The 25,553-nt window shown below is 49.0% G+C and overlaps 1 protein-coding gene across 4 annotated transcripts in view; it reads left to right on the forward strand.

Annotated features, from left to right (window-relative positions):
• The window catches only part of LOC144768710 (serine protease 27-like), a 415,681-nt gene that overhangs the window by 158,261 nt on the left and 231,867 nt on the right, over window positions 1-25,553 (forward strand). For all 4 annotated transcript variants that reach the window (XM_078652580.1, XM_078652579.1, XM_078652577.1 and 1 more), the window contains exon 4: window positions 3,598-3,869. In XM_078652580.1, coding sequence (XP_078508706.1) covers window positions 3,598-3,869 — 272 coding nt within the window. The remainder of the gene's footprint in view (window positions 1-3,597; window positions 3,870-25,553) is intronic.

Consider the following 25,553-nt stretch of genomic DNA (forward strand, 5'->3'; position numbering starts at 1 on the left):
TGTGGGTGCAGCCTGTACCTCTCATGGATTTCTGGTTCAGTCAATTGGAACAATGTGACACGCAGTCTGTACACCCGCTCTTCCCGTCTCCAAATCCTCACTCCTGCTGCTCTCATACGTAGCCGCTTTGCTATGAGGTAGAGGCCCACCATTGTGTTCACACTGTTGCATTTTGGGGCTGTTTTTATGCACTGCACCTGATTACCACCTGCTCAGGATGAGTGGTAAATACTGATTCGTTAATACCGATTTTGGTCAAATTCGGTATTACCGAATTTTGCTACATCGCATTTCGGAATTATTACTGATTCGTTATTTACCGATTTGGTAATCTTTGTTTCGGTGTTCATCGATCGGTAAATAAGGAATCTGTAACGATTTACCGATTCGTTATTACCGAGGGCATTCGGTAATACGTACATCGCACAGGGCTAAATACCGGTCGGTGAAGCCAAAATTTACTGAATTTCGGCTTTACCGACCGGTATTTGGCCACCTACATATGGCCCTAAGTACCTTAACCATTATTCAAATGATCTTGATGCTAAACCTCTGCACATGACTGATATGACGTTAATATAAATCCAGGTTTTTCTAGGGGGTCAAGTTTGGGGTGTCAGTCTAATACATTTCCGTGATCATACCTCTTGATTGATTTTACAGCTCAATTTCGACAAGTATTAATTGTACAGCACTGTAGTGCATCCTTTTTTGTAAGAGAAAACCAACTTACTTTCTAATGAGAACGTGTATTCCCTCTACAATACATGTGTTTGACTTAGCTTAAATACTGAGGAACTTGATTTGAATAATGCACTGCACTGCATCCTTTAATGTAAGTGTTAGATTTGGGTTGTTGGTTGATTGGGGTTTGGGTCACACAAGAGTCACCATCCCTTGCAGGGTGAACCACATAAAGTAGCTAAATTAACATGTGCTTAACCCTGGGTATTTTAAAAATTATTTGACACCAAATTAACTAAAATAGAATCAGTAGAATCAGAATTATGATTTTTAAAAGTAGTTAGTCAAAAGTAGGACCTAATACATCAAAGTGTCAACCGCAGACATATAGTCTTGTGAGACTGGGTCAAAGTCGAAAAATATGGCTGATAGTCATATAGCCCTGATTAAAACTACAGTGAAGATTTCTATGTTATGACTTAGGCTGTAGATGAAAACAGTTCCACAAGGTCAGATACACCTTTGACAAAGGACCTCTGAAACTGTTTTTTTGTTGTGGAGAAGAACGTATCAGGAGAAGCACCAAAGTCAATCTGATCAGTGACGCACCTCGGGCAGATAGGCGAGCAAGTTGGTGTCTGCCTCCTCCTGGTTCGCAGAGCAGTTTTTAGCCAAAAGTTGTAGCCCCCCTTTGGATGTGGCTATCTGAGCAACTTTAGCACAAATTCCAAGGGTCAAGGACTAGAAGGGCACCCCATGGAGGGTCATGACTCACTCAAGCTGGGTCCAGATGCAGGTTCATGATGTAGGAAGCTTTTTGTGTCCCTGTGGGACACAAAACGCTTCCTCACTCTGGAGGTCCTGGGACAAAAAGCTTCCTCACTCTGGAGGTCCTGGAACAGTTGAAGATCCAGTCCTTATCTCCAGGCAGAAGGTAGCAGGGCTGGAGGACAAACAGGGCAGACATGCAGGCAGGTCAGCAGTCTTGTAGAGCAGCAGAGTGGCAATCCTTCCGGCAGTACAGCAGTTCTTCTTTCTGGCACAGTATCCCCAGGTCTAGTAGTATACTGAAGAGTTAGGGGCATATTATTGGGAGCTTTGCATCATGATGCATGTGTGACACAAACCTTTAAGTCATATTTATGAAGCAACACAAAGCCCCATTGTGTGGCTCTGAATTGCTTAAAAAATCTGGAGTAAGACAATGCAGCACAAATCGATGCGTTGCCTTGCTCAATGCAAAGGAGCCATTCCATGGACGTTCCCACGCAACTCCCAATTGTTTTTACCCATTCCCGGATCTAAAAGGACTTGTAGACCTGCTCCAAAAAGATACGCCTCACCAGGAGAGGCCTACTGAGGAGAAATATCTTTATCTTTAAGCTAGCCTAGCCGATGAGTTCTGTTATCCCGAAACCAGTCCCAGGATGCTTGTTTCCAGTCCAGTGAGGACCTGGCTTGGTAGTTTGGGCTGGACTGTTCTCATGAGTAACAGAGCCAAGACTGATTAGCATAAGGCTGGGCCAAAACTGGAGTGGCGTAGTGAGCAAAATAACAATGGATTTAACTCAGGTCTCTTGACTGGGGGTGAATGTTTGATTTTTCAGCAGTCCGTCCATCATATGTTGCTACAGCACTTTTCACCCTAGGAGGGATGAGTATGCCCAGACATGGGTCCCTTGCTTGCTGTGCCACTGGATTCAAGCTAGCCTGGCTGATGAGGGGTGTTATCCCATAACGGGTCCTAGAATGCTTGTTTCTGGTTCAGTGAGGACCTGGCTTGGCAGTGCAAGCTGGACTGGTCCCACAAGGAACTGGGTCAAGTCTAAGTGGGATGGGTATGCTCATACATGGGTCTCTTGCTTGCTGTGCCACCAGGAACAGGGCAGGGTAGTGGCTCTCCCAGTTTTCTGTTACCACAAACTGGTGAAAAGTATTAGGTGCCACCTGCTCTGAGGACACCAGATGACACTTACACTGAGAGGAGTGCCAATTGTGGATTGCATGTAGCATGATGCAAAGGAGCAAACTTTTTTGAGATGTGATGTAGTGTCTTGCCATGCCCTTTTCCCTGCCCAAAATGGTTTTCATACCCTCCTCTACCATTTATCTCACAATCCTAATGTTTTTTTTTTGGTGAAAATTGCATTCCGGCCCATTGATTCTACTTCATTCAACCTGAGCTGGATATTCAGGCCCGGGTGTGGAGATTCCGGCCCAAACTGTAGATTCCGGCCCCACTGCTGACATACAGATACGACTCGTAAATGACCTGTGTGAATACCAAAAGACGTAAAGTTAGACTTTTGTCTCGGGCTGGCTTTGTGAATCAGGCTCACTGTTTCCAAATCCATTTTTGTTAAGTATATCCCATTATGAGGAAATCAGATCTCAATATATTTTCATGATTTCCAAATATTTTTGATTTGAGTCTATTTATAAATTATTTTGGATTTACACTTCTTAAGTATGTGTTTTGTGGCCTCTCAAAAACATTAATGAATGGATATTTTTTTCCATGGCTAAAATGTACATTGTGTAGTCAGCTGAGTAAGCCGCTGCCAGGTAGTCAAAGAAAACAGTAACCATGGGGGTTGTATACCTATAAGAACACATGTGGTTTTCATACATGAGAACAGATAGCAGAACATTCTGTCTGAGTTCTTTGCAGGTGGTGGAGACAAAAAGAATGTAAAAATCTTTTAGGGGTTGCTGTTGTACGATTGACACACCGGTTGAATAAATAACATATCATACCTTTAGTCCTCTATTGTCATTTGATATTTAAAATCCCTCAACTGGTCCAGACTCACCACTTTATACTGGGAACAGTAACACATATGAGTTGATGAGATACTGGCACATTCTTTGCATTAGGTTGATTCTGATTTGTTTTAATGTTGTTTTTTTCAGCAGCTATGCCCAGTCCTCCTACAAGGTCTGCATGGGAATGTATCAGCTCTCGAGCTCCAATCCTAATTCCGTGTGCTCTGAAGTCAAAAGTATCATTTACAACACTCTCTACACTGCCACAGGAACACCTGGGGACATTCTGCTGCTGGAGCTGAACACCAAAGTGAACTACACTAATTTCATCATGCCCATCTGTCTGCCAAATTCCACCGTCGAATTTCCATCTGGGTTAAACTGCTGGGTCACCGGCTGGGGTAACATTGCCAGTTCAAGTGAGTGGAGTTGTGGGTTCACGTAACAGTGACATCAAGGAGGGTTAAAATGTTAAGCCAAAAGTTCAGTCAGTTACTGCACCTGCACCCTAAATCTGATTGTAATCTGCACGCCATAAGGTAGTATACAGCTTAAACCAAGTCAGTGTTCCAACTGTCAGAGATTGATCAAATAAATACCACTGAAATAGGTAATAGAAACATCTTCTAATAAACACATATTATTACTTCACTACTGTTGTTCCAATCCTGAAAAAAAGGAAGGGAGAGCCTGGGGCTAGATGTATTATGGGCATTTCACAATCCACAATGCGCAAATTGTACACCCACTAGTTTGTAAACTGCATTTTAGATTGTAGCTGATGTACAAGTCCGTGGCATCACAAAATGTGTATGGACAGAGGTTAGCAAAATTGTTATAATCTGTGGCACACATTCACCTTTGTTTGTTGGGCATGTACAGAGAAGCACTTCTATGAAATTCAGCTGCAGAGGAGATACTTGGTGCATGCAAATGTGGGGGCTACTTGGTGTGAGGCTTTGTGGCAATTGCATTACGTTCAACACACAAGAGGAGCCAAACAAACTATATTACCCAGAGAGACACTGGACTCTCACATTTAAAATGGTGGCACCCATTGTAGGTCCATTCGGCCCGATATACAAAGATATGTTTACATGTGTGGGTCTACTCACCTGTAGATCTACTTTTACACGCAGATGTAAATGTCCACTTTTGCTATTCATCATTTCCGAGTGGAGATGTACTCCACATTCCTAGTAGAAATGTAGACTTCAGAATCTCCACCCCCCTAAAACGAGGCTCCTATGACTGAATTTACAAGTGTAAAATTACTATTGGTACCTTTCCACCTATTTATGGAGCTCTCCGCCCCAAAGGGAGCTTTCCCTGTAGGAAAATTTAAGGCAATTTAATAAAGAGTTCTAGAATGGGAGGCCACGCCTTTTCCTATCTGGTCGTAAAATGGTGGAACCTCCCTTCAGTTCAATTTAAGACCCTCAACGTCCAAAAAACACCTCCCAATTTTTTTTTTAAACTTATCTATTTTAACTTTCCTAACTCTCAAGTTTATTAGTATTTTGTTCATATTCTGCACTTGGACATCCTATGTGCTTCAAATATTTTAAAACAAGATTAAAATAAAATCCTGTTAAAACTTATAAATCTAGAACTGGCTGAGAAAAGATACATTACACTTCTTGTAAAAATTAAATATGCCTGATTATAAATTAATTTGAATCTATTGATTTGTTTTTTAAATAATATGTATTGAACAGCACTTCAAAACTAAAATCACCCACCAGCACTAACAGTTTTATTTTCATTTATTTGATAAAACATCATGGTCTTAAGTTGTGTTTTGAATTTATTTGATTACTCTTACAAGCAAGAAAGATGGTTTTAAAGAAACTTAGTACAAAAATAACATGCTTTGAAAGTAGTATGTAAATAGTAATATGTATAGTGCAATGTTCAGAATGGATTTTTTTACATTTCATTTTAGGATGTGTTGGTGGTCATTGAATGTCTGCTTTTGTTTTCCATTTTCACTATGTATCCATGGAGATAACGATTACCGATGTCATCGTAGTCACCAGAGTCACTGCAAAAACGGATGGTTTTTATTGAAACTCTCTAGAAAAACATAAATTACATATATGCTAAAAGCTTCGGTCAGATGACCAAAATGACCAGGCACTCCAGGAAGCAATTCAAGAAGCATTTATTTCTTAAAAACACACAGACGCATTTTGCCAGAGCCTTTCTCAAAGTGAGAAATATGTATATATATAACCTACTGCCGGTTGCCAGTAGGTAGTTATAGTTAGGACTTAGTTTCCGTAGGAAAAACATTTTTTAAAGCATGTTTTGACTTGCCTATAACTTAGGCATCGCTTGACCAATCTTCAAGAAATATTCCCAAAAATGTGTCAAGGTAGGGTCTGGTTGTCATGGAAAATTTGGGGGTGATCGATGCAGTGGGGATTGAGAATCTGGGCCATGAAATAAGGGTGCACTTGAAATGTTGATTTATGTAGGAACCTTTAGCCACACCTAAAGCCCAAACTGCTTAACAGACTTACACCAAATTTGGCAGGGAGATAGATGTTGGTTCAAGGAAGTGCCTTTTGCCTATTTGGTGTAAATCTGTTCTGTAGTTTTCCAGAAATGTAAGCCAAAATGTATAGTGATATTTCACAATGATTCCATGATTATGGGGGCACTGGGGTGGCTGAAAGCCTTCTTAACCAACAGATGCCTTCAGGTTCAGAGAGGCAATTTTCTCTCGGATAGCATTGCCTTAGAACAGAGGGTACCTCAGGGCTCTGCCCTGAGTCCCACCCTGTTCAACTTGTATATGGCTCCACTGGCAGACGTGGTCCAATCGTATGGCGTAGAGCTGATCTCTTACGCCGACGATACTCAACTGCTGATCTCCCTGTCCCAGGCTCCCTCTGTGGAGGCTGAAAATTTTAAAACCTGCATGAGTGATCTCGCTGATTGGATGTCCAAACACTGCCTCAAACTTAACGGCTCTAAAACGGAGGTTTTAGTAATAGGAGGTAAGGACACTAGCTGGACCAAAGACTGGTGGCCACCCTGTCTGGGACCCCTTCCCTCTCCTGGAAGGGAAGCAAAGAGCTTAGGTGTCTGGGTGGATACGAAGCTTTCGTTTGACAGCCATGTACATAAAATGGTAGGGAAATGTTTTGGGGTCATGAAAACCCTCAAGCGTACCCTTGACCTCCTTCCCCTGGAATCTAGGCGCACCATGATTCAGGCCCTAGTAACCTCCCGTATGGATTATGGCAACGTGCTCCTTCTAGGTACCTCAGAAAATAACATCAGGAGGCTGCAGGTGCTACAAAACTCTGCAGCACGACTAGTGCTGAGACTGCCTAGAAGAGTGCCCTCTAAACCTACCTTAGCTGCCCTTCATTGGTTGCCAATTAGGAAAAGAATCTTATTTAAAGCACTTCTCTGGTGCTATAGGATTATCTCTGATAAAGCTCCGTCCTACTTGGCTGACCTCGCCGTTCCCTATGAGCCTAACAGATCCCTTCGTTCCATGGGAATGTGTTTGCTCAAGATCCCTCGCATAAAAAAAGCGAGAATGGGAGGTCGCTCGTTCCGCTCGCTGGCAGCCAACAAATGGAACTCCCTCCCTTCCAACATTAGGCTAGCTAATAATGAGCTCACTTTTAGAAAACTTCTAAAAACCCAATAATTCACCCTGTAGATCTCTCCCTCAGACACCCTGATTCTTCTCCACAGCGCGGGGATACGCCTGTAGGCGTCACCATGCGCTTTATAAGCCCCTTTAATAATAATAATAATAATAATAATAATTATTCGAAGATGCACGTGCCAACAGGAATGCTCTGACTGGCTGGACGAAACCTGATCAGAAAATGATGGCTGCCATTTAATTGATTGAGAATGGTTCCCGGGGCTGAAAATGTCTGAAAAAGCTAACATAAGTGTCAGAGTGGAGGTACTCTGACCCCATGTTTAAGGAATGAGGGTGTTAATGACTAAAGTTATGAGTCCAAAATTGACTTTTTTAATTGCGCGCGATATTCGCCTCATCGGTGCAGCCACCAGAGTGGCCCCTGTGTACCGTTGCGGGGAAGTTTGTGATTCCCAAGTCATTGTGAATATTGGTGGAAATATAAAAAATATATATATTTGTTCACACTAGCCGATGACTGTCACACAAATATGTACCTACTCACATATTCACTCAGACACTTATACCCCCATTCACATACCCACTCACACACATATATCCAGTCACATACCTACTCAGACACTATTGTACCCACTTTCATACCCATCAAGGTACTCATGCATGCACTTACAGACTCACTTAGAGAGTGAGACACCCATGTACAGACCCACTCAGACACTCATACACTCACTTACAGACCCAGTATGAGACTTTTTCTTCCACTGACAACCCACTGATAGTGAGACCCACTCAGACACTTATGCACAGACTTATATATCCAGTCGCAGGCTCTTGTACCCATTCACATATATAGCCAGGGATTCACACACCCACTCACAGCCGTATTTAGCCACTCATACACCCACTCAGAGACCCACTCAGATACTCACACTCCCAGTCAGAGACTCACTCAGAGATTCATGTATTGACTCACTGACCCACTGATACTTATAATTTTACTCACACACCCACTGAGACATTGATTGACTTAGTCATAGATCCAGTCTGACAATTACATACTGAGTCACAGAGCCACTGAGAGACTTATACTTTTGTACAAATGACCGAATAAAGTAATATGATGATGACACGCAATATGATTGAGAGGACATTTGGTGTACTCAAATCCAGGTTTCGCATCCTCCACAGAACCAGTGGGGCTTTACAGTGTAGGCCGGAGACATGCTGTAAAAATGTTGCAACATGTGCTATGTTGCACAACATAACGACTAATAGGGGCATTCCCCTGGAAGACTCTGATAGCGAGTCAGAACTAGACATCCAGCCAAGACAATCACCCCAAGGAGCATGTGGTCCAAATGCAGCAGTGCAGAGAGAACCAATAGAGGTGCTGAAAGAGGCACGAAGGTTGCAGAAAAAGTAAGATAAGTGCAGAAAGAAGCAACAGAGGTGCCGGAAGAGGTGCAAAGGTTGCAGAAAGAGCAAGAGAATTGCAGAAAGAAGTAACAGAGGTGCAGAAAGAAGCAAAAAGGGTACAGAAAGACATAAAAGGGATACAGAAAAAGGCAAGAGAGAGAACAAGAGTGCAGAAAGAGGGGTACAGAAAGAAGTAAATGAGTAGAAGAGATGCGCAGAAAAAGCAGAAAGAGAGAACAAGAGTGCAGAAAGAGGAGTACAGAAAGAAGTAAATTAGTAGAAGAGATGCGCAGAAAAAGCAATACATGTGCAGAAAGAAGCAACAGAAATGCAGAAGGAGGCGCGAGGGGTATAGAAAGAAGCAAATGAGGTGCAGAAAGAGGCAACAGAGATGCAGAAAGAGGGAAGAGAGGTGCAGAAAGTAGGAGAAGTACAGAAAAAGAAATAAATGTGCAGAAAGAAGCAACGTAAATGCAGAAGGAGGCAAGAGAGGCTCAGAAAGAAGCAAGAGTGGCTTGCACACCATTAGTACCAATTTAAGACCCAAATTTAGCAATAAGTAACAGGTTACAATTCTAGGTTTGCAAAGGGCCTTCCACCATGCTGAAACACTTGTCGCTGCATTTTTTTGTAAAGTTTGAGCCGTTTGAGCTAGAAACAAGGCTTTTGTTGTTCAAATCTGCAGATTAGGGAGCAGAAGATGGATTACATAGCTAATGCGGAAAATGTATAATTGTGCGAAACTCAGTGCAGCCAAACAGTCACTTAATTCCAGTGCCCCTGCTCATACATCTGACTAGGTACACAAGTGATACTCAGTGGTTCCTTCTGTTTTTGTCTCACTGAGTCCATAGTTGAGCTTCTATAGAAACGAGGAAGACTAAACCTGGGGTTACCACTCCACAACACAGACTACAATACCGCATAATTACTCCCCATTGCCCATAGTCCCACTCTACGTAATTCCTATACACTAAATACCACATACTTTCTATCCACATAATTTCACTGCACAATTTACTACATAATTCCACTACACACAACATACATCCACTCCACTCCCAAAAACATTAGTCAAAAACGTTTACATTTACAACACCAAAAGCATTAACTCTGACAAATGCGAAACCTATTACATTACAAACACTTCTTTAACTAGCATTCACGTTTGCAAAGTGGTGAAGAAAGGGTGCTGGGCCTCCGACCAGCGCTCAGGAATTCCGCTGCCTAGGATTTACAGGAGGTAACAGAAGGGCTTCTTGGCCCCCAAAGTCCCTCAGGAGTAAAGTGGACTTCATCCCGTAGTCTGCCAGGAGGCGCGTTTACAGAGAGGTGGAGAAAGGGGGCATGGCCTCAGAATACGTCTTAGCAATCCAACTGTGTGGGTCTTACTGGAGGTAACAAGAGGGGCACTTGGCCCCCAAGGACATCCTTGGGGGCCAAGTATCCCTCCTATTACCTCCAGTAAGTACCACACGGCAGGATTGCTAATTTCTCATTATAGGCCACACCCTCTTTGCCCACCACTCTGCAGAGACACTCTCCGGTGCGCTCTTGGGTGGGAATTGAAGTCCTTTTCACTGATGGGGGTCCTTTAGGGGCCAACGAGCCTACCTCTTACCTCCAGTAAGCCCCATACAGTGGGATTGCTGAGAGGTGGACACAGGCTAAACCCCCTTTCCCCACCACTCTGCAAACGCACCTCTTGGCGTGTTCTAAGTTGGGGGATTACGTCCCCTTGAATACTGAAGGTCCCTGGGGGCCAACTAGCCCACCAGGTACCTCCAGTAAGCGCCAAACAGCTGGATTGCAGAGAGTTGGTCCAAGGCCACACCCCCTGTATACACCACTCTGCAAACGTGCCTCTTGGCGCACTGCTACTCGGGGGATAAAGTCCACTTGTGTCCTGAGATCTTCAGCTGCTGACCTGCAGCTCCCCTTGTGCAAAAGCAATCTATCTAGGTTTATGGAAGTGAGAGCGGGTTTCCTGCTCTTGTTTCCAAAAGCAAAATCAGAGTTTTCTATGACAGTGCAGGAGCCGTGCTCCCACCCTGCCATAGCAAACAACAATGTCCCAGGGGTAGGCACCCCGTGAAATTACAGGAGCCGGCCCTGGGGGGTGGGGGTCCCCTGGGCCATCAAGGACTCCTGGATTGGGGCCATATGGCCCCCATCCCATCATTTGGAATGCCCTGGGGAGGTGGTGGTCCCCAGGGCTTCGGGAGCCCGTAAGGCCCCCCTATTATTTAAAGAAGCCCCAGGGAGGTGGCGGTCCTCAATATTCAAATAAGCCCTAGGAAGGTGGTGGTCACCAGGGTTTGGGGGGGACACAAGGCCCCCTCATTATTCAAAGAAGCCCCAGGGAGATGGTGGTACCCGGGGCTTGGGGGGCCATAAGGCCCCCTCATTATTCAAAGAAGGCTCAGGAGGGGGTGGTCCCCGGGGCTTTGGGGTCCACGAGGTCCCCCCATTAATTATATAGCCTCAGGGAGGTGGTGGTCCCTGGGGCTGTGGGGGCCCCCATGGGCCCCTGCATACATTATGAATATTGCCCCTGGGACCTGGCCCACCCAGGGGCTTAAGGAAAACGAAGCTCGGGAGCCCACGGTTCATTTTTAAAAAAAAATCTCGGCTGGATTTGCATACCCAGCATGAATTTGGCTGATTTAAATCAAAATTAATGCTTTTTCATGGCCTGGGGATCCTTGTGGGACCCCCTGAGCAGGCCTTGGGGGTCAGGGTGTATCTACCCTGCCCCCTTTTCTTGTTTTTCACTTTTTTTTACTGTTTTCTTGTGACTCAGTTACCGAGTCACAAGATGACTGCCAACACTTCGGGTTTGGAGTGCTGACAGCCAATCAGATCTCAGGATGAGATGTGTGGTTAGGCTCCGCCCAGATATTGATATTTTTTTGTTTTTAAATTTCATAGAAACTACTGAACAGATTTACAACATTTTTAAAAATGCACGTGTTCTAGACCTAGACCTTCCTTTTTACCTAATTTGGTGTAATTCCTTTCAGCATTTCGCGCTGTAACCTGTTTAAAAATCCCTATGGAAATTAACATGGGGAAAACGCGTTTTGGCAACCCGAAACATTTAAGACAGGAGCTGACCGGTCCGCCTCATTAGTTTTAAAAAATGTTGCGCAGATTCGTCAAGTGCGCCAAAGATTTGGCAAATCAAAAAATGCTTTTCCTATGGAAACTAGGTCCTAACTTTAACTACCTACTGGCGATTTTGGAAGTGGCCCCGCTAGTGCAGCGTGTTTCTTTTTGGAATTGGTACAAAAGGGGGTGGTGATGGACGGAGCATCTGAACCAATCAAACACTCACACCCAGTCAAAAGATCTGGGTTTGACCCATCACCGTTCTATAGCCCACTCTGCCACCCCAGTTCAGACATGGCTATATGCAAATCAGTCTGACCCTGTGCCTCATGGGAACAGTCCAGCCCGAACTGCCAAGCCATGCCTTCCCTGGACTGGAAACAAGCTTACGAGGACCGGGTTCTGGCATTACAGCCGTCTTCAGCCCGGCTTGCTTGAATCCAGTGGCAAAGTGAGCAAGGGACTCACGTCTGAGCATACCCTGCCACACTTATGGCGGCCAAAAGCGGTACAAAAGGGGGTGGTGATGGACAGAGCATCTGAACCAATCAAACACTCACACCCAGTCAAAAGTTCTGGGTTTGACCCATCACCGTTCTTTAGCCCACTCTGCCACCCCAGTTCAGACACGGCTATATGCAAATCAGTCTGACCCTGTCCCTCATGGGAACAGTCCAGCCCGAACTGCCCAGCCATGCTTTCCCTGGACCGTAAACAAGCTTCCAAAGACCGGTTTCTGGCATTACAGCCGTCTTCAGCCCGGCTTGCTTGAATCCAGTGGCAAAGTGAGCAAGGGACTCACATCTGAGCATACCCTGCCACACTTATGGCGGCCAAAAGCGGTACAAAAGGGGGTGGTGATGGACGGAGCATCTGAACCAATCAAACACTCACACCCAGTCAAAAGATCTGGGTTTGACCCATCACCGTTCCTTAGCCCACTCTGCCACCCCAGTTCAGACATGACTATATGCAAATCAGTCTGACCCTGTGCCTCATGGGAACAGTCCAGCCCGAACTGCCCAGCCATGCTTTCCCTGGACCGGAAACAAGCTTCCGAGGACCGGTTTCTGGCATTACAGCGGTCATCAGCCCGGCTTGCTTGAATCCAGTGGCAAAGTGAGCAAGGGACTCACGTCTGAGCATACCCTGCCACACTTATGGCGGCCAAAAGCGGTACAAAAGGGGGTGGTGATGGACGGAGCATCTGAACCAATCAAACACTCACACCCAGTCAAAAGTTCAGGGTTTGACCCATCACCGTTCTTTAGCCCACTCTGCCACCCCAGTTCAGACATGACTATATGCAAATCAGTCTGACCCTGTGCCTCATGGGAACAGTCCAGCCCAAACTGCCAAGCCATGCCTTCCCTGGACTGGAAACAAGCTTACGAGGACCGGGTTCTGGCATTACAGCCGTCTTCAGCCCGGCTTGCTTGAATCCAGTGGCAAAATGAGCAAGGGACTCACGTCTGAGCATACCCTGCCACACTTATGGCGGCCAAAAGCGGTACAAAAGGGGGTGGTGATGGACAGAGCATCTGAACCAATCAAACACTCACACCCAGTCAAAAGTTCTGGGTTTGACCCATCACCGTTCTTTAGCCCACTCTGCCACCCCAGTTCAGACACGGCTATATGCAGATCAGTCTGACCCTGTGCCTCATGGGAACAGTCCAGCCCGAACTGCCCAGCCATGCTTTCCCTGGACCGGAAACAAGCTTCCAAAGACCGGTTTCTGGCATTACAGCCGTCTTCAGCCCGGCTTGCTTGAATCCAGTGGCAAAGTGAGCAAGGGACTCACATCTGAGCATACCCTGCCACACTTATGGCGGCCAAAAGCGGTACAAAAGGGGGTGGTGATGGACGGAGCATCTGAACCAATCAAACACTCACACCCAGTCAAAAGATCTGGGTTTGACCCATCACCGTTCTTTAGCCCACTTTGCCACCCCAGTTCAGACATGGCTATATGCAAATCAGTCTAACCCTGTGCCTCATGGGAACAGTCCAGCCCGAACTGCCAAGCCAAGCCTTCCTTGGACCGGAAACAAGCTTCCGAGGACCAGTTTCTGGCATTACAGCCGTCTTCAGCCCGGCTTGCTTGAATCCAGTGGCAAATTGAGCAAGGGAATCACGTCTGAGCATACCCTGCCACACTTATGGCGGCCAAAAGCGGTACAAAAGGGGGTGGTGATGGACGGAGCATCTGAACCAATCAAACACTCACACCCAGTCAAAAGATCTGGGTTTGACCCATCACCGTTCTTTAGCCCACTTTGCCACCCCAGTTCAGACATGGCTATATGCAAATCAGTCTGACCCTGTGCCTCATGGGAACAGTCCAGCCCGAACTGCCAAGCCATGCCTTCCCTGGACCGGAAACAAGCTTCCGAGGAACGGTTTCTGGCATTACAGCCATCTTCAGCCCGGCTTGCTTGAATCCAGTGGCAAAGTGAGCAAGGGACTCACGTTTGAGCATACCCTGCCACACTAATGGCGGCACAAAGGGGTACAAAAGGGGGTGGTGATGGACAAAGCATCTGAACAAATCAAACACTCACACCCAGTCAAAAGATCTGGGTTTGACCCATCACCGTTCTTTAGCCCACTCTGCCACCGCAGTTCAGACATGGCTATATGCAAATCAGTCTGACCCTGTGCCTCATGGGAACAGTCCAGCCCGAACTGCCAAGCCATGCCTTCCCTGGACCGGAAACAAGCTTCCAAGGACAGGTTTCTGGCATTACAGCCGTCTTCAGCCCGGCTTGCTTGAATTCAGTGGCAAAGTGAGCAAGGGACTCACGTCTGGGCATACAGTGCCACACTTATGGCGGCCAAAAGCGGTACAAAAGGGGGTGGTGATGGACGGAGCATCTGAACCAATCAAACACTCACACCCAGTCAAAAGATCTGGGTTTGACCCATCACCGTTCTTTAGCCCACTCTGCCACCCCAGTTCAGACATGGCTATATGCAAATCAGTCTGACCCTGTGCCTCATGGGAACAGTCCAGCCCGAACTGCCCAGCCATGCTTACCCCTGGACGAGAAACAAGCTTCCGAGGACTGGTTTCTGCCATTACAGCCGTCTTCAGCCCGGCTTCCTTGAATCCAGTGGCAAAGTGAGCAAGGGACTCACATCTGAGCATACCCTGCCACACTTATGGCGGCCAAAAGCGGTACAAAAGGGGGTGGTGATGGACGGAGCATCTGAACCAATCAAACACTCACACCCAGTCAAAATATCTGGGTTTGACCCGTCACCGTTCTTTAGCCCACTCTGACACCCCAGTTCAGACATGGCTATATGCAAATCAGTCTGACCCTGTGCCTCATGGGAACAGTCCAGCCCGAACTGCCAAGCCATGCCTTCCCTGGACCGGAAACAAGCTTCCGAGGACCGGTTTCTGGCATTACAGCCGTCTTCAGCCCGGCTTGCTTGAATCCAGTGGCAAAGTGAGCAAGGGACTCACGTCTGAGCATACCCTGCCACACTTATGGCGGCCAAAAGCGGTACAAAAGGGGGTGGTGATGGACGGAGCATTTGAACCAATCAAACACTCACACCCAGTCAAAATATCTGGGTTTGACCCATCACCGTTCTTTAGCCCACTCTGACACCCCAGTTCAGACATGGCTATATGCAAATCAGTCTGACCCTGTGCCTCATGGGAACAGTCCAGCCCGAACTGCCAAGCCATGCTTACCCCTGGACAAGAAACAAGCTTCCGAGGACTGGTTTCTGCCATTACAGCCGTCTTCAGCCTGGCTTCCTTGAATCCAGTGGCAAAGTGAGCAAGGGACTCACGTCTGAGCATACCCTGCCACACTTATGGCGGCCAAAAGCGGTACAAAAGGGGGTGGTGATGGACGGAGCATCTGAACCAATCAAACACTCACACCCAGTCAAAATATCTGGGTTTGACCCATCACCGTTCTTTAGCCCACTCTGACACCCCAGTTCAGACATGGCTATATGCAAATCAGTCTGACCCTGTGCCTCATGGGAGCAGTCCAGCCCGAACTGCCAAGCCTTGCCTTCCCTGGACCGGAAACAAGCTTCCGAGGACCGGTTTCTGGCATTACAGCCGTCTTCAGCCCGGCTTGCTTGAATCCAGTGGCAAAGTGAGCAAGGGACTCACGTCTGAGCATACCCTGCCACACTTATGGCGGCCAAAAGCGGAACAAAAGGGGGTGGTGATGGACGGAGCATCTGAACCAATCAAACACTCACACCCAGTCAAAAGATCTGGGTTTGACCTATCACCGTTCTTTAGCCCACTCTGCCACCCCAGTTCAGACATGGATATATGCAAATCAGTCTGACCCTGTACCTCATGGGAACAGTCCAGCCCGAACTGCCAAGCCATGCCTTCCCTGGACCGGAAACAAGCTTCCGAGGACCGGTTTCTGGCATTACAGCCGTCTTCAGCCCGGCTTGCTTGAATCCAGTGGCAAAGTGAGCAAGGGACTCACGTCTGAGCATATCCTGCCACACTTATGGCGGCCAAAAGCGGTACAAAAGGGGGTGGTGATGGACGGAGCATCTGAACCAATCAAACACTCACATCCAGTCAAAAGATCTGGGTTTGACCCATCACCGTTCTTTAGCCCACTCTGCCACCCCAGTTCATACATGGCTATATGCAAATCAGTCTGACCCTGTGCCTCATGGGAACAGTCCAGCCCGAACTGCCAAGCCATGCCTTCCCTGGACCGGAAACAAGCTTCCGAGGACCGGTTTCTGGCATTACAGCCGTCTTCAGCCCGGCTTGCTTGAATCCAGTGGCAAATTGAGCAAGGGACTCACGTCTGAGCATACCCTGCCACACTGATAGCGGCCAAAAGCGGTACAAAAGGGGGTGGTGATGGACGGAGCATCTGAACCAATCAAACACTCACACCCAGTCAAAAGATCTGGGTTTGACCCATCACCGTTCTTTAGCCCACTCTGCCACCCCAGTTCAGACATGGATATGCAAATCAGTCTGACCCTGTGCCTCATGGGAACAGTCCAGCCCGAACTGCCAAGCCATGCCTTCCCTGGACCGGAAACAAGCTTCCGAGGACCGGTTTCTGGCATTAAAGCCGTCTTCAGCCCGGCTTGCTTGAATCCAGTGGCAAAGTGAGCAAGGGACTCACGTCTGAGCATACCCTACCACACTTATGGCGGCCAAAAGCGGTACACAAGGGGGTGGTGATGGACGGAGCATCTGAACCAATCAAACACTCACACCCAGTCAAAAGATCTGGGTTTGAACCATCACCATTCCTTAGCCCACTCTGCCACCCCAGTTCAGACATGACTATATGCAAATCAGTCTGACCCTGTGCCTCATGGGAACAGTCCAGCCCGAACTGCCAAGCCATGCCTTCCCTGGACTGGAAACAAGCTTACGAGGACCGGGTTCTGGCATTACAGCCGTCTTCAGCCCGGCTTGCTTGAATCCAGTGGCAAAGTGAGCAAGGGACTCACGTCTGAGCATACCCTGCCACACTTATGGCGGCCAAAAGCGGTACAAAAGGGGGTGGTGATGGACAGAGCATCTGAACCAATCAAACACTCACACCCAGTCAAAAGTTCTGGGTTTGACCCATCCCCGTTCTTTAGCCCACTCTGCCACCCCAGTTCAGACACGGCTATATGCAAATCAGTCTGACCCTGTGCCTCATGGGAACAGTCCAGCCCGAACTGCCCAGCCATGCTTTCCCTGGACCGGAAACAAGCTTCCAAAGACCGGTTTCTGGCATTACAGCCGTCTTCAGCCCGGCTTGCTTGAATCCAGTGGCAAAGTGAGCAAGGGACTCACATCTGAGCATACCCTGCCACACTTATGGCGGCCAAAAGCGGTACAAAAGGGGGTGGTGATGGACGGAGCATCTGAACCAATCAAACACTCACACCCAGTCAAAAGATCTGGGTTTGACCCATCACCGTTCTTTAGCCCACTTTGCCACCCCAGTTCAGACATGGCTATATGCAAATCAGTCTAACCCTGTGCCTCATGGGAACAGTCCAGCCCGAACTGCCAAGCCAAGCCTTCCCTGGACCGGAAACAAGCTTCCGAGGACCAGTTTCTGGCATTACAGCCGTCTTCAGCCCGGCTTGCTTGAATCCAGTGGCAAATTAAGCAAGGGAATCACGTCTGAGCATACCCTGCCACACTTATGGCGGCCAAAAGCGGTACAAAAGGGGGTGGTGATGGACGGAGCATCTGAACCAATCAAACACTCACACCCAGTCAAAAGTTCAGGGTTTGACCCATCACCGTTCTTTAGCCCACTCTGCCACCCCAGTTCAGACATGGTTATATGCAAATCAGTCTGACCCTGTGCCTCATGGGAACAGTCCAGCCCGAACTGCCCAGCCATGCTTTCCCTGGACCGGAAACAAGCTTCCGAGGACCGGTTTCTGGCATTACAGCGGTCATCAGCCCGGCTTGCTTGAATCCAGTGGCAAAGTGAGCAAGGGACTCACGTCTGAGCATACCCTGCCACATTTATGGCGGCCAAAAGCGGTACAAAAGGGGGTGGTGATGGACGGAGCATCTGAACCAATCAAACACTCACACCCAGTCAAAAGATCTGGGTTTGACCCATCACCGTTCTTTAGCCCACTTTGCCACCCCAGTTCAGACATGGCTATATGCAAATCAGTTTGACCCTGTGCCTCATGGGAACAGTCCAGCCCGAACTGCCAAGCCATGCCTTCCCTGGACCGGAAACAAGCTTCCGAGGAACGGTTTCTGGCATTACAGCCGTCTTCAGCCCGGCTTGCTTGAATCCAGTGGCAAAGTGAGCAAGGGACTCACGTTTGAGCATACCCTGCCACACTAATGGCGGCACAAAGGGGTACAAAAGGGGGTGGTGATGGACAAAGCATCTGAACCAATCAAACACTCACACCCAGTCAAAAGATCTGGGTTTGACCCATCACCGTTCTTTAGCCCACTCTGCCACCGCAGTTCAGACATGGCTATATGCAAATCAGTCTGACCCTGTGCCTCATGGGAACAGTCCAGCCCGAACTGCCAAGCCATGCCTTCCCTAGACCGGAAACAAGCTTCCGAGGACAGGTTTCTGGCATTACAGCCGTCTTCAGCCCGGCTTGCTTGAATTCAGTGGCAAAGTGAGAAAGGTACTCACGTCTGGGCATACAGTGCCACACTTATGGCGGCCAAAAGCGGTACAAAAGGGGGTGGTGATGGACGGAGCATCTGAACCAATCAAACACTCACACCCAGTAAAAGATCTGGGTTTGACCCATCACCGTTCTTTAGCCCTCTCTGCCATCCCAGTTCAGACATGGCTATATGCAAATCAGTCTGACCCTGTGCCTCATGGGAACAGTCCAGCCCGAACTGCCCAGCCATGCTTACCCCTGGACGAGAAACAAGCTTCCGAGGACTGGTTTCTGCCATTACAGCCGTCTTCAGCCCGGCTTCCTTGAATCCAGTGGCAAAGTGAGCAAGGGACTCACGTCTGAGCATACCCTGCCACACTTATGGCGGCCAAAAGCGGTACAAAAGGGGGTGGTGATGGAGAGAGCATCTGAACCAATCAAACACTCACACCCAGTCAAAATATCTGGGTTTGACCCATCACCGTTCTTTAGCCCACTCTGACACCCCAGTTCAGACATGGCTATATGCAAATCAGTCTGACCCTGTGCCTCATGGGAACAGTCCAGCCCGAACTGCCAAGCCATGCCTTCCCTGGACCGGAAACAAGCTTCCGAGGACCGGTTTCTGGCATTACAGCCGTCTTCAGCCCGGCTCGCTTGAATCCAGTGGCAAAGTGAGCAAGGGACTCACGTCTGAGCATACCCTGCCACACTTATGGCGGCCAAAAGCGGTACAAAAGGGGGTGGTGATGGACGGAGCATTTGAACCAATCAAACACTCACACCCAGTCAAAAGTTCAGGGTTTGACCCATCACCGTTCTTTAGCCCACTCTGCCACCCCAGTTCAGACGTGGTTATATGCAAATCAGTCTGACCCTGTGCCTCATGGGAACAGTCCAGCCCGAACTGCCCAGCCATGCTTTCCCTGGACCGGAAACAAGCTTCCGAGGACCGGTTTCTGGCATTACAGCGGTCATCAGCCCGGCTTGCTTGAATCCAGTGGCAAAGTGAGCAAGGGACTCACGTCTGAGCATACCCTGCCACATTTATGGCGGCCAAAAGCGGTACAAAAGGGGGTGGTGATGGACGGAGCATCTGAACCAATCAAACACTCACACCCAGTCAAAAGATCTGGGTTTGACCCATCACCGTTCTTTAGCCCACTTTGCCACCCCAGTTCAGACATGGCTATATGCAAATCAGTTTGACCCTGTGCCTCATGGGAACAGTCCAGCCCGAACTGCAAAGCCATGCCTTCCCTGGACCGGAAACAAGCTTCCGAGGAACGGTTTCTGGCATTACAGCCGTCTTCAGCCCGGCTTGCTTGAATCCAGTGGCAAAGTGAGCAAGGGACTCACGTTTGAGCATACCCTGCCACACTAATGGCGGCACAAAGGGGTACAAAAGGGGGTGGTGATGGACAAAGCATCTGAACCAATCAAACACTCACACCCAGTCAAAAGATCTGGGTTTGACCCATCACCGTTCTTTAGCCCACTCTGCCACCGCAGTTCAGACATGGCTATATGCAAATCAGTCTGACCCTGTGCCTCATGGGAACAGTCCAGCCCGAACTGCCAAGCCATGCCTTCCCTAGACCGGAAACAAGCTTCCGAGGACAGGTTTCTGGCATTACAGCCGTCTTCAGCCCGGCTTGCTTGAATTCAGTGGCAAAGTGAGAAAGGTACTCACGTCTGGGCATACAGTGCCACACTTATGGCGGCCAAAAGCGGTACAAAAGGGGGTGGTGATGGACGGAGCATCTGAACCAATCAAACACTCACACCCAGTAAAAGATCTGGGTTTGACCCATCACCGTTCTTTAGCCCTCTCTGCCATCCCAGTTCAGACATGGCTATATGCAAATCAGTCTGACCCTGTGCCTCATGGGAACAGTCCAGCCCGAACTGCCCAGCCATGCTTACCCCTGGACGAGAAACAAGCTTCCGAGGACTGGTTTCTGCCATTACAGCCGTCTTCAGCCCGGCTTCCTTGAATCCAGTGGCAAAGTGAGCAAGGGACTCACGTCTGAGCATACCCTGCCACACTTATGGCGGCCAAAAGCGGTACAAAAGGGGGTGGTGATGGAGAGAGCATCTGAACCAATCAAACACTCACACCCAGTCAAAATATCTGGGTTTGACCCATCACCGTTCTTTAGCCCACTCTGACACCCCAGTTCAGACATGGCTATATGCAAATCAGTCTGACCCTGTGCCTCATGGGAACAGTCCAGCCCGAACTGCCAAGCCATGCCTTCCCTGGACCGGAAACAAGCTTCCGAGGACCGGTTTCTGGCATTACAGCCGTCTTCAGCCCGGCTCGCTTGAATCCAGTGGCAAAGTGAGCAAGGGACTCACGTCTGAGCATACCCTGCCACACTTATGGCGGCCAAAAGCGGTACAAAAGGGGGTGGTGATGGACGGAGCATTTGAACCAATCAAACACTCACACCCAGTCAAAAGTTCAGGGTTTGACCCATCACCGTTCTTTAGCCCACTCTGCCACCCCAGTTCAGACATGGTTATATGCAAATCAGTCTGACCCTGTGCCTCATGGGAACAGTCCAGCCCGAACTGCCCAGCCATGCTTTCCCTGGACCGGAAACAAGCTTCCGAGGACCGGTTTCTGGCATTACAGCGGTCATCAGCCCGGCTTGCTTGAATCCAGTGGCAAAGTGAGCAAGGGACTCACGTCTGAGCATACCCTGCCACATTTATGGCGGCCAAAAGCGGTACAAAAGGGGGTGGTGATGGACGGAGCATCTGAACCAATCAAACACTCACACCCAGTCAAAAGATCTGGGTTTGACCCATCACCGTTCTTTAGCCCACTTTGCCACCCCAGTTCAGACATGGCTATATGCAAATCAGTTTGACCCTGTGCCTCATGGGAACAGTCCAGCCCGAACTGCCAAGCCATGCCTTCCCTGGACCGGAAACAAGCTTCCGAGGAACGGTTTCTGGCATTACAGCCGTCTTCAGCCCGGCTTGCTTGAATCCAGTGGCAAAGTGAGCAAGGGACTCACGTTTGAGCATACCCTGCCACACTAATGGCGGCACAAAGGGGTACAAAAGGGGGTGGTGATGGACAAAGCATCTGAACCAATCAAACACTCACACCCAGTCAAAAGATCTGGGTTTGACCCATCACCGTTCTTTAGCCCACTCTGCCACCGCAGTTCAGACATGGCTATATGCAAATCAGTCTGACCCTGTGCCTCATGGGAACAGTCCAGCCCGAACTGCCAAGCCATGCCTTCCCTAGACCGGAAACAAGCTTCCGAGGACAGGTTTCTGGCATTACAGCCGTCTTCAGCCCGGCTTGCTTGAATTCAGTGGCAAAGTGAGAAAGGTACTCACGTCTGGGCATACAGTGCCACACTTATGGCGGCCAAAAGCGGTACAAAAGGGGGTGGTGATGGACGGAGCATCTGAACCAATCAAACACTCACACCCAGTAAAAGATCTGGGTTTGACCCATCACCGTTCTTTAGCCCTCTCTGCCATCCCAGTTCAGACATGGCTATATGCAAATCAGTCTGACCCTGTGCCTCATGGGAACAGTCCAGCCCGAACTGCCCAGCCATGCTTACCCCTGGACGAGAAACAAGCTTCCGAGGACTGGTTTCTGCCATTACAGCCGTCTTCAGCCCGGCTTCCTTGAATCCAGTGGCAAAGTGAGCAAGGGACTCACGTCTGAGCATACCCTGCCACACTTATGGTGGCCAAAAGCGGTACAAAAGGGGGTGGTGATGGAGAGAGCATCTGAACCAATCAAACACTCACACCCAGTCAAAATATCTGGGTTTGACCCATCACCGTTCTTTAGCCCACTCTGACACCCCAGTTCAGACATGGCTATATGCAAATCAGTCTGACCCTGTGCCTCATGGGAACAGTCCAGCCCGAACTGCCAAGCCATGCCTTCCCTGGACCGGAAACAAGCTTCCGAGGACCGGTTTCTGGCATTACAGCCGTCTTCAGCCCGGCTCGCTTGAATCCAGTGGCAAAGTGAGCAAGGGACTCACGTCTGAGCATACCCTGCCACACTTATGGCGGCCAAAAGCGGTACAAAAGGGGGTGGTGATGGACGGAGCATTTGAACCAATCAAACACTCACACCCAGTCAAAATATCTGGGTTTGACCCATCACCGTTCTTTAGCCCACTCTGACACCCCAGTTCAGACATGGCTATATGCAAATCAGTCTGACCCTGTGCCTCATGGGAACAGTCCAGCCCGAACTGCCAAGCCATGCCTTCCCTGGACCGGAAACAAGCTTCCGAGGACCGATTTCTGGCATTAAAGCCGTAGTCAGCCCAGCTTGCTTGAATCCAGTGGCAAAGTGAGCAAGGGACTCACGTCTGAGCATACCCTGCCACACTTATGGCAGCCAAAAGCGGTACAAAAGGGGGTGGTGATGGACGGAGCATCTGAACCAATCAAACACTCACACCCAGTCAAAAGATCTGGGTTTGACCCATCACCGTTCTTTAGCCGACTCTGCCACCCCAGTTCAGACATGGCTATATGCAAATCAGTCTGACCCTGTGCCTCATGGGAACAGTCCAGCCCGAACTGCCCAGCCATGCTTACCCCTGGACAAGAAACAAGCTTCCGAGGACTGGTTTCTGCCATTACAGCCGTCTTCAGCCCGGCTTCCTTGAATCCAGTGGCAAAGTGAGCAAGGGACTCACGTCTGAGCATACCCTGCCACACTTATGGCGGCCAAAAGCGGTACAAAAGGGGGTGGTGATGGACGGAGCATCTGAACCAATCAAACACTCACACCCAGTCAAAAGATCTGGGTTTGACCTATCACCGTTCTTTAGCCCACTCTGCCACCCCAGTTCAGACATGGATATATGCAAATCAGTCTGACCCTGTACCTCATGGGAACAGTCCAGCCTGAACTGCCAAGCCATGCCTTCCCTGGACCGGAAACAGGCTTCCGAGGACCGGTTTCTGGCATTACAGCCGTCTTCAGCCCGGCTTGCTTGAATCCAGTGGCAAAGTGAGCAAGGGACTCACGTCTGAGCATATCCTGCCACACTTATGGCGGCCAAAAGCGGTACAAAAGGGGGTGGTGATGGACGGAGAATCTGAACCAATCAAACACTCACATCCAGTCAAAAGATCTGGGTTTGACCCATCACCATTCTTTAGCCCACTCTGCCACCCCAGTTCAGACATGGCTATATGCAAATCAGTCTGACCCTGTGCCTCATGGGAACAGTCCAGCCCGAACTTCCAAGACATGCCTTCCCTGGACCGGAAACAAGCTTCCGAGGACCGGTTTCTGGCATTACAGCCGTCTTCAGCCCGGCTTGCTTGAATCCAGTGGCAAAGTGAGCAAGGGACTCACGTCTGAGCATACCCTGCCACACTAATGGCGGCCAAGAGCGGTACAAAAGGAGGTGGTGATGGACGAAGTATCTGAACCAATCAAACACTCACACCCAGTCAAAAGATCTTGGTTTGACCTATCACCGTTCTTTAGCCCACTCTGCCACCCCAGTTCAGACATGGCTATATGCAAAACAGTCTGACCTGTGCCTCATGGGTACAGTCCAGCCCGAACTGCCAAGCCATGCCTTCCCTGGACCGGAAACAAGCTTCCGAGGACCGATTTCTGGCATTACAGCCGTATTCAGCCCAGCTTGCTTAAATCCAGTGGCAAAGTGAGCAAGGGACTCACGTCTGAGCATACCCTGACACACTTATGGCAGCCAAAAGCGGTACAAAAGGGGGTGGTGATGGACGGAGCATCTGAACCAATCAAACACTCACACCCAGTCAAAAGATCTGGGTTTGACCCATCACCGTTCTTTAGCCCACTCTGCCACCCCAGTTCAGACATGGCTATATGCAAATCAGTCTGACCCTGTGCCTCATGGGAACAGTCCAGCCCGAACTGCCCAGCCATGCTTACCCCTGGACCAGAAACAAGCTTCCGAGGACCGGTTTCTGCCATTACAGCCGTCTTCAGCCCAGCTTGCTTGAATCCAGTGGCAAAGTGAGCAAGGGACTCACGTCTGAGCATACCCTGCCACACTTATGGCGGCCAAAAGCGGTACAAAAGGGGGTGGTGATGGACGGAGCATCTGAACCAATCAAACACTCACACCCAGTCAAAATATCTGGGTTTGACCCATCACCGTTCTTTAGCCCACTCTGACACCCCAGTTCAGACATGGCTATATGCAAATCAGTCTGACCCTGTGCCTCATGGGAACAGTCCAGCCCGAACTGCCAAGCCATGCCTTCCCTGGACCGGAAACAAGCTTCCGAGGACCGGTTTCTGGCATTACAGCCGTCTTCAGCCCGGCTTGCTTGAATCCAGTGGCAAAGTGAGCAAGGGACTCACGTCTGAGCATACCCTGCCACACTTATGGTGGCCAAAAGCTGTACAAAAGGGGGTGGTGATGGACGGAGCATCTGAACCAATCAAACACTCACACCCAGTCAAAAGATCTGGGTTTGACCTATCACCGTTGTTTAGCCCACTCTGCCACCCCAGTTCAGACATGGCTATATGCAAATCAGTCTGACCCTGTGCCTCATGGGAACAGTCCAGCCCGAACTGCCAAGCCATGCCTTCCCTGGACTGGAAACAAGCTTCCGAGGACCGGTTTCTGGCATTACAGCCGTCTTCAGCCCGGCTTGCTTGAATCCAGTGGCAAAGTGAGCAAGGGACTCACGTCTGAGCATATCCTGCCACACTTATGGCGGCCAAAAGCGGTACAAAAGGGGGTGGTGATGGACGGAGCATCTGAACCAATCAAACACTCACATCCAGTCAAAAGATCTGGGT

This window comes from Lissotriton helveticus, chromosome 7 (assembly GCF_964261635.1).
Source record: "Lissotriton helveticus chromosome 7, aLisHel1.1, whole genome shotgun sequence".
Taxonomy (NCBI): domain Eukaryota; kingdom Metazoa; phylum Chordata; class Amphibia; order Caudata; family Salamandridae; genus Lissotriton; species Lissotriton helveticus.